The following is a 13,120-nucleotide window of genomic DNA, read 5'->3' as shown; positions in this document are numbered from 1 at the left end:
AGGACTATCTAGTCCAACTCCTGGCCCCACACAGGACAACCCAAAAATGAGTCTGAAAATGTTGTCCAAATGCTTCTTGAACTCTGTCAGGCTTGATGATGTGACCAGCATCAAGGGATGGGGGAAAGTGGAGAAAGGGGGGAAAGGGAAGGGGGAAAGGGAAGGGGGAAAGGGAAGGGGGAAAGGGAAGGGGGAAAGGGAAGGGGGAAAGGTGAGGAAAGGGGGAGAAGAGGGGGAAGGGGGAAGAAGAAGGGGAAGAGGGGGGAGAAAGGAGGGGAAAGGGGGGGAAAGGGGGGGGAAGAAAGGAGGGGAAGAAGAAAAAAAAGAGGAAAAAAAAGGAAAAAGGAAGAAAAAAGGGGAGGGAAAAAAGATAAGGATGTGTTAACAACTGCTACATGACAGTGTTTATAAATAAAAGAACTTAAACTGCCCAAATGCTACTTGTTAATCTAAAGATTTAAGATTCCGAAAAAAATGCAATGAAAATGGTTATAATCAATAATAAACAGCAGATTCAAGTTAAGTAGTTATATCACGGGAATTAGATCTTCTTCTACAATAATTTGTGAAATCAGCCTAGCTGTTAACTTCAGAAAGTCCCTAAGTGCCACAGCCACACATCTTTTAAATATCTCCAGGGATGGTGACTCCACTACTTCACTGGGCAGCCTGTTCCAATACTTGACAACTCTTTCAGGGAAGAAATTTTTCCTAATATCCAATCTAGATCTCCCCCGGTGCAACACAGGGTTGTTTCCTCTTGTCCTTTCACTTGTTACCTGGAGAAAAGACTGATCCCCACCTTGCTACAAACTCCTTTTCAGGTAGTTGTACAGAGAGTGACAAGGTCCCTCCTTTTCTCCAGGCTAAACAACCCCAGCTCCCTCCTCAACTTCTTGTAAGACTTGTGTTCCAGATCATTCACCAGCTCCATTGCCCTCCTCTGGACTCACTCCAGCACCTCGATGTCTTTATTGTAGTGAGGGGCCCAAAACTGAACACAGGATTCATGGTGTGGCCTCACCAGTGCCCAGTACAAGGGAAAAATCACTGCCCTTGTCCTGCTGGCCACACTATTCCTGACACAAGCCAGGATGCCATTTGTTTTCTTGGCCACCTGGGCACACTGTTGGCTCATGTTCAGCTGCTGTTGACCAGCACTACCAGGTCCTTTTCCGCCAAGCAGCTTTCCAGCCACTCTTCCCTCAGCTGGTAGCACTGCAGAGGGTTGTTGGGAGCCAAGGGCAGGACCCAGCACTTGGCCTTGTTGAACCTCTTACAGTTGGACTTGGCCCATTGATCCAGTTTGTCCAGACCCCTCTACAAAGCTGTCCTACCCTCCAGCAGATCAACACTCCCACCCAACTTGGTGTCGTCTGCAAACTTGCTGAGGGAGGACTCGATCCCCTTGTCCATGTCATCTCTAAAGATGTTAAACAGAACTTCCTGAGCAATCACTTAGTTATTTCAAAGATTTCAAAAGCAAGATAAATATAAATTGTAAAAGGTAACATTCGCAGGAGACACAGATGGGTTTTCCTTACTACTTATGAATGCTTACTACTTCAGAATGCTTTCTGAACCCTGTGCTCTTCAAAAGTAATTTACTGTGGACAGGAACACAACTCTCCTGTTCAATCTCAATGGGAGTCAATTGTATATTCCTTCACCAAAGAGTTAACTATGTGAATTTTAAAGCAGCCTTAGGAAAGCTGATCTGGGCAGTCGTAAGCAGAAGGAGCACCCTTAGCAGAAATATCGTCATTCCATAAAAGCTGGTTGTTACAGATTAACTGACAACATTCCTGTCTCTGAGAGCAATTAAGAAGTCACATCTGATGAATACTCATGCTGACAGAGCTCCTTCAAAGCAAGTGCACTACAGAGACTGATTACAGGATTAATATTTTTGTTAGTATCTGAACAAATTCAGAAAGAGAAAAACAGCACTTTTACTAACACAATTTGGGCCTGTTGGTAAGTATTGAAAGCTAAAAATGTAAAACAGATCCATGGACCAGCTTCTATTTGTGAGCTGGAAAAAACCCTAACTTCTGTAAAGACATCAGTTCAGCACCTCTGCCAGCGACTCTCTTTCCCTACACACTGAGGTAAAGAGCTACAGCTAATTTAATTGACATATCTTTGGCTTTCTCTAGAAGACCGTGCTAGAATGTACCAGCAGTTTTTCTGTGCAGTTTTAATGAGATCGACAACTACAGAACTTTTAACACAACAACAGTAATGGCTTCAGTATGATTTCAATGTCATACCACAGGGTAGAGATTTTTGCTTAATTTAACTAATGGAAGCCAATAATATTCTGGTAGGGAAAAAATTATCACTAAGTTGTTTTACTTATTTAATTTAGGAGGCTCACTGTTAAGACTCAGGGAAAACATTTTCATTTATTATTAACAGTTCACTACATATTGTATAGCTAAAGCAGTAATAAAAATGCAAGGAGCCACTAGTTAAGAATAATTTTTTTTCCATGTCACGATGAACCATTTGCTTAAAAATTTGCCAACTTGGCAAATTTGAATTTCAAGAGGTTCTGCTTACTGTTTCAACAAGAAATAGTTTCCTGACAGAATTCTTCCTCTTACAACATCATTAAAACCTTCTCGTCGCGTTGCAGCATACATACTTTCTGTGGACTCGTTCATGTCAGAACGGTGTCCTGAAAAGAAAAAGCATTTTGGATATTAATACTTCTTGTAGTCCTTAAGATTTAACAACATTAGGTAATGTTATACATAGTGATCCAATAGGCCACTGTTTGCTGCCGTCTGACACGCTACTATTCTGGAAAAACAACACAACACATTCCTGTTTTATTAGAGAAATACTAAACCAGATTTTGAGCCCACTCACGTGTCTAGTAGTAGTGAAATATATTAAAATATGCACTTACTCACATATTTTTATCTGGACCAGGTTTTTTGCTCTATTCCATTGTGGAGAAATAACACCAGGCATAGAACCATGAAAAGTACATCTATAAAAACTAACTTTTTCACGGCATCCAGCAATGTTTCTACTGTCTCAGAAAAAAGTTTTTTCAAAGGCCTTACCATATTCCAGTCCATCAAACCTGGCCATATTTGATGCCACTTCTGCTGTGCACAGCACGTGATAGCAGACAATTGAGTAACGAGTGTGTGGTAGACTCACTTCAACCACTTTAGCACCTGCATTCTGAAAGAGGTCAGCAGCCTTTGACCAGAGAGCCAGAATTTCACCAGACAGCTCTGGTACATGATATTCCTTAGAGGAAAAACAAGAAGGGGAGTGATTTTACACACTGGTTTACTTCTAGTAGAGACCAAAATGCAAATAATCCTTGCTAAAAATACATTGAAACCATTATCTTACCACGATATGACTTAAAGTGCTTATTAAAAGCTTTTTGCATCTACTAAATATTATACAATCAAGCAGTATTAAATTAACAGGATTCAGTCTTCTTAAAAGTTATGTTCATCTTGGTAGGATCAACCTACATATTACAATCATGGAATTTCAGCAGTTTCTCCTGAAGGACAAATTACCCAGTTATTCCCTTATTTATCCGTTCACTGAGACTGTACTGAACTGCTCTGCAGTCATGAGTAGAAATTTATCAGGTCGAAATCCTGAAACTAGGGTTGCTGTGAGTAGGAAAGATAAAAAGAAATTATGGCCACCATGTATCAGTGGCAACTGACACACCTCATAGAAACAAAGCAAGCAACCCCCACCAAAGAGTAACTACAATCAAGGAGTTGGGAGAAGACTTAAATAAGCTACATTGCTGTTAAAGAGCTACGTTAAAGATATGCCATTAAAATTCTCTATTTTTGCTTCAGTTCTAACCCACAAAAAGAGGCATAGTACTGTCTGATTTCTGAGTAGCTATGACTCATGTTTCATGTATGCATGCATCTGTTCAGGACAATCTGTAGCAGTAGAAAACATCTGTCCAAAGGTTATAAATAACTAATCAATACTACCATTTTAGATTTATCAAAATCTAAACAGTATGCAGCTAATTAATTTTCTAGGTACGTAATTTTTGTACTTCACAGATCCTGAATAATTGGTCAGTGGACATCCCTGCTTACCTAATTAAATCTTTGGGTATGTCTGTTCTAGCACAGGTTCAATAGCTGAGAATCAAACCAGTAGATGTTATTCACATTGTCACTTTGAAGGCAGAGCCTTTATTAAATTAAAAATAGGCTGGAGTCCCAAATGTTGTTCCTAAATTGTAAGGACCCTTATAGTTACAAACATCATTCAATTGCTTACAACTGATGCCAGATTACAGCTGTCTTTCCATCCTTACTGGAGCTCTGCAAGTCACAGCTCCTTGTGCCATTCAATTGCCTTTAAAATTCTGCTTTGTATTAACACAGTGCCATTTAGACAAGTATCTCAAAGCACTGCACAAACCTGTACCAACCTCATTGTGTGAGAAGGCACCAAGAGCAACTTGTTTGAGGTTACAGAGGTTACTAATGAAAGAGCAACAGAGAGAAACAAGAACTGAAGTTCTCCATTTCCCCTGAAGTTCCCGACAGTGCTTTCCACAATGACAAAATGTTTTAGATGACACATTAGCATATGCTTACTCCAAATTGCCATAAGAGGTAACAGAACAAATACCGCTTTTTTCCAGGAGCTGCTTGTATTGTCTTCACAGTTTTAAATCATGAGAGATTGGGAGGTGGTGGGCAAGACACAAATATTTTTTTTAGGTGTCCTATTTGTTGTTCCTGTCCACAACTGTTGACAGGATTTAAATGTTACCTTGGGAATTCCTATTGAAAGCTTGCTGACATCAGTCAAATTGGGTAGTTCAAATGGCTTAAAGTTGTCCTGAATTGTGGTAGAGTCTTTAGGATCATGTCCAGCAAGGGAACCTGAAATACGACATGACATATGAAGAAAAGGAAAATGCACATTAGTTACCCAGAATTCAGTTTGTTTTGAGACAATGTTGTAAACCAAGACATATGACAAAGTAATACCTAACACAACTGCTGTGTCATCCACACATCTGGTTAGGATTCCTGGCACATCCATGGAGTTCACTAGAGGAATGAGACCATGGCGAGAGATCAGTCCATATGTTGGCTTTAAACCTACTACACCACAGTGAGCAGCAGGGTTTCGGGTAGATCCTCCTGTGTCTGACCCTAAGGCTCTATGGTTTTAAAAGGATCATCATTAGTAAAATAATTCAGAACATTTCCAAATAATAAGAACGTGTGGCTTTAAGATGCATGGAGTTAAAACTCTGTGAATTCTTCCAGATTAGAAGTCATAAACACACAGCCTAAATTTCAGTCTGATCCCTATTCTATTTTTTATCTGTTCATTGATTTTTATTAGGGTCTCTGAATCAGCCATCAGGAGAGCCCCACTCTCTTCACAAAGCAGAGGCAAATAAGTAGAATTCAGACCATCTAAAGATGGCCCCAAATACCTTCTTCTGCCTTCTCTGTTGATCCGTTCCAATACTGTGGACTCCAAAAGATACATCTCATGTGATCTAGAGCACAATTTTCAACACTGACGTCTTAGTTATTCAGTAGCCAATGCACTATGAATCAGCATCTTCCAGTATACAAATGAATAGTGACACTTCTTACCCCTAACAAGAAGGCATACTTTGGAAAGTCTAGGACATTTTTCCTGTTTCCAAACCTACAAAGCATAGCATCAGAGCTCCCAGTTTACAATAGCTTAGGTACACTTAGGATGCGGTGGTTTTTTTATTATTTTTTGGATTTGACTTCCTTTTTTGTTCACAGGTGAAACCTTCTTCTTTCTAAATTGAAATTTTTATTTCAAAAATTGTAATGGAATTGGAAATTCATATTAAAATGAAACACGCTCTTCTCTTGTTTTTAGTAAATTTAATTCAAGCACCATTAAAAAAATAGAGCACCTTCATTCAAATATTTGCCAAAAACAAATTAAACTAAAGAAGTAGGTACAATTTTTACTGAAGTGAGTATATGACTTTTCCCATAGGCATCTGTTTCCGAAATGGCTGAACCAATTCAATTGACTTTGCTGAAGTGGAACTTTTTTCCAAAGCTTATGTGTTGATATAAAACATCCTCAATTTTGTAGCATTTTTGTACATCCAAATCTCAAATTGAAAAGACAAAGACTGGCAGCGTTCCCAATGCTTGAAAGACATTAATAGAGTGGATATACAATAGGTTATAGGCTATAAAATAGCTGGACAAAAAATCTCCCTGATCTGCCAGCGTGCTGAGCAGTGTAAAATGGGAGTTCAGTACGGCCAGCAATGTAAGAAAAGGTGCCAGACCCTATCAGGATCCTGACAAGCAGTTCTTGGGAATGGCTGCACCATGTTCAGTTTCAACAGCAGTAAAATGTTGAGTAGACTATACCCTAGCAAAGGGTAATGAGATGTATAATTTAAAAAAAAAAAATTAAAAAAGCTAAAAAAAGTAATCAACATTAGCAAAAAAATTTTAACAATAAAATAGATGATTGTAATGTAGTCTATGGGTAAACAAGGACAAAGTAACTAAACAGCATTCTCAAACACCTTCCAAATAAGAGCACATTTGAAATAATATTCTATAAAACATGCTCAAACATGTAGTTCTAGAAATTTCATAAAATGCAAGGTGTAAAATTTTAAGGATCAGTTTTCTTTTAACGGTCAGATGGGGAAGATAGTATAGACAACTGATTTGCTAAATAGCGTGTTGCTATTCCATACAGTTAATAATTACCATTAAAAAAAATCCAGCTTCCTTTAGGAAAAATACCCACGAAACAACCCAAAACACACACCTGCCAAAAAAACCTCAAACACTGAAACAGACAAGTTTTTAAGTATCTGTGTAGTAAGTACTGCATACCCTTTTGTTAAATCAGAGATTTGACAGCTTTTAAATCCCAAAGCTCATGTATTATTATGTAACTATGCTACAAAAACAAAGGAGGGGAGGAGTGATTATTATACAGTTACAAATTAAGGGATCTCCTAATTTGCTGAACTACATTTTAAGCACGTTTGTGTAAGACACTTACTAAGGAAGAGACTGTGTCACAAACCTCATAAGACTTTTAAGAGATTATGTGGGAATAAGAATAAAACTGTCACTCCTTTACTATTATATCTCACACAGTGCAAAGTGGTCATATCAGTACACTGAATAATGCTTGAAGTGAATAAGCCTAAATTCGCCTGCATGGATTAATTCTGGCTTCATGACATGCCACAAATAACCTAGGGATGCTGAAATAAAATCTTGCATGCCAGTGCCAATAACCCTCCCATTTCATACTAGCTTATGAGAAAACATCAATTATAAGACCTTCTAACATATTTTGAGACATTTATTGAAAAACAATTCTAAGAGCCTCTTACGCAAAACACGTGAAAGACGACACAGCAGCCGCGCTGCCTCCTGAGCTCCCTCCTGTTATTACCCAGTTAGACTCTTTGTCCTCAGAATGGGATTTTGGGACAGATTTTTCCTTGTATTGTCTTGAATAACTCCAGGGATTTCTGACTGGTCCAAATACTCCATCCGTACTCCCAGACCTAAGACAGAAAGGACAAATACAGACAGAAGTGACAGATGACACAGAGTATTTACCAATTTTATTCTTTTTTCATCCAATTCCTCATCCTTCATTCTAGCAAATTCAATTTCAACACGAAAGAACATAATCACAACGATATAAAACTGATTTAAGCTATGTAAAAGTAAAGGTGCACATCTGCTTCAAAACAAAGGCATTCTGTTTTTCTACACCTGCATTTGATGCAAGACCACAGTTGTGGGGAAAACCATTCTGCTAGAGGTGGGGAACAAGCTCCACAACAGCAGGAACAAGCTCTTCTCTGTAAATGACACACTGTTACTCACTCTGTAGCCCTCTGCTGAGGCCATGAGTCGCTGGTTCAGAGCGCTAGACTGGCTTCTCAGAAACTGGCTTCAGTCACCTTGTGGTCACTTAAGTGTGAGCTGCTACCAGAAGCAGGGGCAGAGGGTACTTGCCTCCTTCCTCACAACCTCCACCCCATGTTCCCTGACTCCAAGGTGCCCATGTTACTAGCCAAATCATCAGACACAGCAGGTAGATGACAGCAGTTGAGAACTAACCTCATTGAGACATCATTACTTTAGAGCTGGATCCGCTCCCTGATCAAGCTCATGGTGCAGCTCTGCTGGTATTAGCATAAGAGACCATGCAAACACTCAGACCAGAAATGAGAAGCCAGTGTTGGGATAAGCCTTTTCAGGAGAATCCTGTGCTTTAATGAGCTTAGACAAGTTGCAATATTGCCTAATCAGATTTTTGCCATGCTTTTTGCCTGCTCTTCCTGAGGAATATCTCTTTTAGATAGAAATTACTTTATTCAAAACAATAGAGTCAAAGTATTTCCACCCCATCCATATGAATTCCCAATCAAACCTCTGTCTTCAGTTTAAGCAAAATAAAAATAAAACCAAAACACAGCATTTAATTGTTTCTCACAGGTAACTAAGTCCCAGATATTCCCTTCCAGACCCAGCAGATGGAGTGACAGCGATACTCATCCCTAATGGCCTGATTCTGTCCCCTGCTACAGCTTGGCTGCCTTCACTGATTTGCTGGAGAATCAATTTTTAAGAGCATTTTTCAATGTGCTCCTGTCAAAAAGTCACCAGCATTAGTGTAGGTAACGTAAAAGTGTTGTTCTAATTAGCTTTTTTGCAGCAAATCAGGGACTACTCATACTAATTACTGCAGTGGCTGACTGGCAGAGGCAGTGGCTGCCACTGGGGGTATGATAATAATTAGCTATTGGCAAAAACCACCAGCAAGGAGGGAGAAAAAGGCAACAAATAACTGTGTTGTAACCAATTCTACAAACACACTACTGGATCTGGAAGAAGGCTGCTTATCCTCGGCCTTCTGCAAAGGCTGGACCACTTCCTCCCTCTCAAGTACAGCTACAGTTGAACACTATGTTCGTAAACCTCAGCATCTGAATCATTTACACAACAGTATAAATGCTCAGGGAGAAGTTCATGCAACTGTATATACTCTTCAGAGGTAAGTATTCATTATTGTCCAGCCTCACAGAAACAGGAATTAAGGATTACAGGCACACTGGAACAGATGGTGTGTATTCCTTTTTACGTACAATCACACATTAAAAATAATAAACACTCACCCCATTGCAAATTCATCTAGGTTTGTTTTGCCTAAAAGCACAGCTCCCTGATCCAGTAATTTCTGAACTACTGTAGCATTGTAAGGAGAAATATAACCTGAAAACAATCAGAACAATTGAGTGATTTATGAGATACAAATTATTTTTACAAGTAGCCACTCTGAACATTTCAGAATTGTCATTACCTCTGCATAAGAACTGTCAGTTCACAGTGACAGCATTTTGCTTCAAGGTAAAATGAATAATTTTCAAAATTTAACAAAAGTAAACCAAATGCTGTTTAGTTTGCAACATCATTTCTTTTCCTCCACAAATTACAATCCAGTAATTCTGGATTATACATGCCTAGAGTGTGGAGCTAAGACTTCATATAAACAAGACACCACAAGGGTAGCAAACTACTGCATTCAGCGAATTTGCAGGAACTGTCTAAAATGAGAAGAAATGAGAAACAGCTCTTTACAGGAAAGTGCTAATCTATCCTAAATTATGTCCCGTTACCATGAGATAAAGGAGCATATGGTTAACCACAGGGTGAAATACTAACTGGCTATACTGTGGTCAAACATGTGCACCCTTTGCCACTTAGACCTCACATAACATAGGATGAGAATCATGACAGTGACATGAGATCTCAGGTAAAACCAACTAATTTTGCGAATATTGACAGGGGTTTCTCCACCCCCACCTTCAACAGGAACAAGGACATCACTCCTAATACTCACTGCAATCAATCACAAGAGGTCTGATAATGTGCTTTAATGAAAAGCATCTCAGGTAATATAACACTTTTTAAAATAGCCAAATCATGTTTTGTTTCTACTGCTACTAAAAATCCCATAACCAGATTAGGATTCTGCTAATTTACTTGCGTTATCTTCCACAAAACTTTATAGAGTTTTACTTTATGCAGAATAAAATAGATATAAGTAATATTTTCTACTTTTGCTTTTACAATAAAAAAACCACTGTAATGCCTTGAAAATGTTCATGACGTTAAGAGAAACAATGAGTTTAGGAAATTTAAAAAAAAAGCATTATACAACATGTTTGTATGTCAGGATTGTTAATGGCTAGTCTTCCCAAAGCCATATGAAAAAACTACTTAAGTCAACAATTATCAACAGAACAACAACAAAAAAAGGACTATCTTTGGATTTTGCCAGGCAGAACAGCACTGACTGCTGTCCTCTAGACCTAAAAGTAATGTGAAGCAAAACGTGAATTTTAGAACAATTCTATTTTAGTTTATATGTTACAATAAAAACTGTGTTGTTAAAAGCACGTAGTTAATAAATAAAGAGATAATGTCCTTAGAATAATAAAAAGATGCATCTGTGATACTAGATGAACTTGGTCGGTGAAATTTGCTAAGTGTATTTCCTCAAATGAGTCCAGCTCATTTTTTGAAAATATTTAGATATCTGCAAGATCCCTCTCCATAAACCATCTAAAGAGCAAAAGTTCTGAAAGGAGATCTGATTTTACTCTAAAAGCTTTACTGTACCTCTTAGCATGTTTGATGCACATGTTGTCTCAATGCCAGCTGTATTAAAGTTGTCTTTTACTGCAATAGGAATGCCATCTAGAACACCCAGCGGCTGACCTGCAGTAGGAATGATTGCAAAGAATCACAGATTAAAGCAAAGTGTGCTATATGTATAGCTTTCTCATCAATTACAGTTTACTTTACATGTCCCTGTGGGTGGTTTTTGGAAGCAAGAGTGCTATCCACTTGGCATTTGATGGTTGTCTGTTACACTTCCAAGAACCATCTTCCATTCCAGCTCTGGCATTGAGCATTCATTCTGCCCAGACCAGACCTGGCTCTGTAGATGTGTCTAAGAGCTCTGCAGATTTGCCTAAGCCTGCAAGACAGGCAGCTGCTTCCATAGACGTTAGCTATCCCACAGGTGTGCATAGCTCTTCCAATGTGACCATGCAGCGCTTATTTCAGCCATGGGTGCTGCTAAAACCATCACTAGGTTGGGAGCCATAAACTCTGCCTACCTGGCATACGCAGTAGAGATCACCTAAAAAATTACTAAAGCAGAGGAAATCTTTCCTAAGTGACTGATTATCAATCATCCAGAAAAAAATAAAAATAAAAATTTGAAAGGCCTATGTCAGGAATCGAAAATGTCTTAAGCTGCTAGAGGGTAGCAAGTGTCACCCAGGAAGGAAAAAGGTACCCTATTACATGAAAATTTACCTTTCCTGTCTTTTTTGAAATGCAAAGGAAAATGAGGATGGTCAGCCTCTAAATGCTGTAGATAACAGAACTGAAAGCTGTTCTGTTCACCAATTAATAATTGCAATTAACAAAGCTGCTTCATTTTAATTTCCCTTCTTAATTAACCTGATAGGCTGAGCCAGGTGTTTTGCCTACCCCTGTCAATGGGCCTGTGAAGGACCACTGCATCTGCCTGTTTGTGGTACCTGCTGCTGGCTACACATCCAAAATAAACTGCTGAGGGAAGAAAGAGGTGCCCAGTAGCAGTGCTGTCAGAGAGGCACAGAGCCTGTTTAACCTGCAGTGCCTCATTTGGTCCAGGTTTTGCCTCTCATTTCTGAACTAAATACTCTCCTGAGTGCCAAATGTACACTCACAGAAACCTCAACCACAACTCTCATCCCCCAGCAGTCAAACAAGCAGCACAGACACAGCAAAGGTGCTTCATCTTACACAAAGAGCACCTCCGCAGCACCCTTTTAAGGACTGATATGAGTTACAGAGACACACCTCTTTTGTATCTTTCCTCTGATGCTTCAGCCTGCTTCAAAGCGGTTTCTTCTGCTATGGTAATATAGGCATTAAGAAACTTCGTGCCTTTGATGAGCGACAGGCATTGCTGGCAGAGCTCCGTGGGAGTGACACGACCTTCCTTCAACGCTGCTGACACCTGAAAGTGTCACCGAAAAGAAAGGAAACACTCCAACACCACCTTTTAAGTGCTAATGAGCCAGGCATTTCTTTATTCTGGCCGGAGAGACGTAGGGAATCATCCCAGCCACTTATGTCCCTTTCAAGACTATTCACGTGTATTTATACACTTTAGCAAAAAAAAGAAATGAACATTCATTGGTTCTAAATTACACAATTCTCTTAATTTAATGAGTATTCTATCCTTTACTGGCTACTTTGGTCCGTATTCTTCGCTTCACTTATCATTCTTGCTTAAGACAGAGAGTCTCCGACTTTCAGGCTATAATGCTTTTGTTAATGCCCTCTGTCTTCTGGTTACTCCAACATGTCTTAGAAGGACCATAAATTTAAGATCCCAGATGACCAACCTTCAACTCCCTCAAGCTTTTTTTATCGAAGCATATCAGAGCTAGCCCAGAGAAACTCAAAACTTCGGTGATTTAAAGATCAAACCAACAACAGTGTCTAAGGAAAAAACCCGGAACCTAGCTACCTGCTACCACTAATTAATATTTTAGGAAAGTTACGTAATTTCCAACAAAAGCGCAACCCCCCTTTTCAGGACAGACAGGTGACAGAGCCGGCGCGGGGGCGGTACGGGGATAAAGTGCGATCCCCGTTGAGGAAAGGAGCTCACGGAGTGCTCCAAAGAGACTCGCCGCGGCTGAATCCCCGCCGCCCCGGAGAAGAGGGGCGCGAGGGGACCCAGGTCACCTGGGTGAGCCTGCCCCGCTCTTCGGCCTGCCCCGCTCCTCAGCACCCCCTCCCCACGCCTCGGCACCCCCCGCCGGGCGGACTATCCCCCCCCTCACCTGGCGGAGAGAGGCGCGCAACATGACTGCCCGTGTCCCACCGCCTCCTCACGCCCGCCCGGTCGTCACGACCCTTTCCCCGGCGCGCCGGCCGCACGCCGCCATCTTGCCGCAACACGCAGCGGCGCCATTGGCAGGTCCGTCAAGAAGGCGACCGCCCATTGGCTGCGGTGCCGC

The 13,120-nt window shown here is 40.3% G+C and overlaps 1 protein-coding gene across 1 annotated transcript in view; it reads right to left on the bottom strand.

Annotated features, from left to right (window-relative positions):
• The window catches only part of QRSL1 (QRSL1, glutaminyl-tRNA amidotransferase subunit A), a 14,825-nt gene extending 1,751 nt beyond the window's left edge, over window positions 1-13,074 (bottom strand). The window contains exons 1-9 of the mRNA XM_027633948.1: window positions 12,944-13,074; window positions 11,949-12,108; window positions 10,713-10,811; window positions 9,206-9,302; window positions 7,406-7,582; window positions 5,016-5,191; window positions 4,795-4,907; window positions 3,078-3,270; window positions 2,566-2,683 (exon numbers count right to left, since the gene is read on the bottom strand). Of these exons, the coding sequence (XP_027489749.1) occupies window positions 2,566-2,683; window positions 3,078-3,270; window positions 4,795-4,907; window positions 5,016-5,191; window positions 7,406-7,582; window positions 9,206-9,302; window positions 10,713-10,811; window positions 11,949-12,108; window positions 12,944-12,967 (1,157 nt within the window). The 5' untranslated portion in view covers window positions 12,968-13,074. The remainder of the gene's footprint in view (window positions 1-2,565; window positions 2,684-3,077; window positions 3,271-4,794; window positions 4,908-5,015; window positions 5,192-7,405; window positions 7,583-9,205; window positions 9,303-10,712; window positions 10,812-11,948; window positions 12,109-12,943) is intronic.
• Between the last annotated feature and the right edge of the window lie 46 nt (window positions 13,075-13,120).

This window comes from Corapipo altera, unplaced genomic scaffold (assembly GCF_003945725.1).
Source record: "Corapipo altera isolate COAL_440 unplaced genomic scaffold, ASM394572v1 2b, whole genome shotgun sequence".
Taxonomy (NCBI): Eukaryota; Metazoa; Chordata; class Aves; order Passeriformes; family Pipridae; genus Corapipo; species Corapipo altera.
The sequence above is the reverse complement of the archived record's forward strand: the minus strand, read 5'-3'. Positions and strand labels throughout refer to the sequence as shown.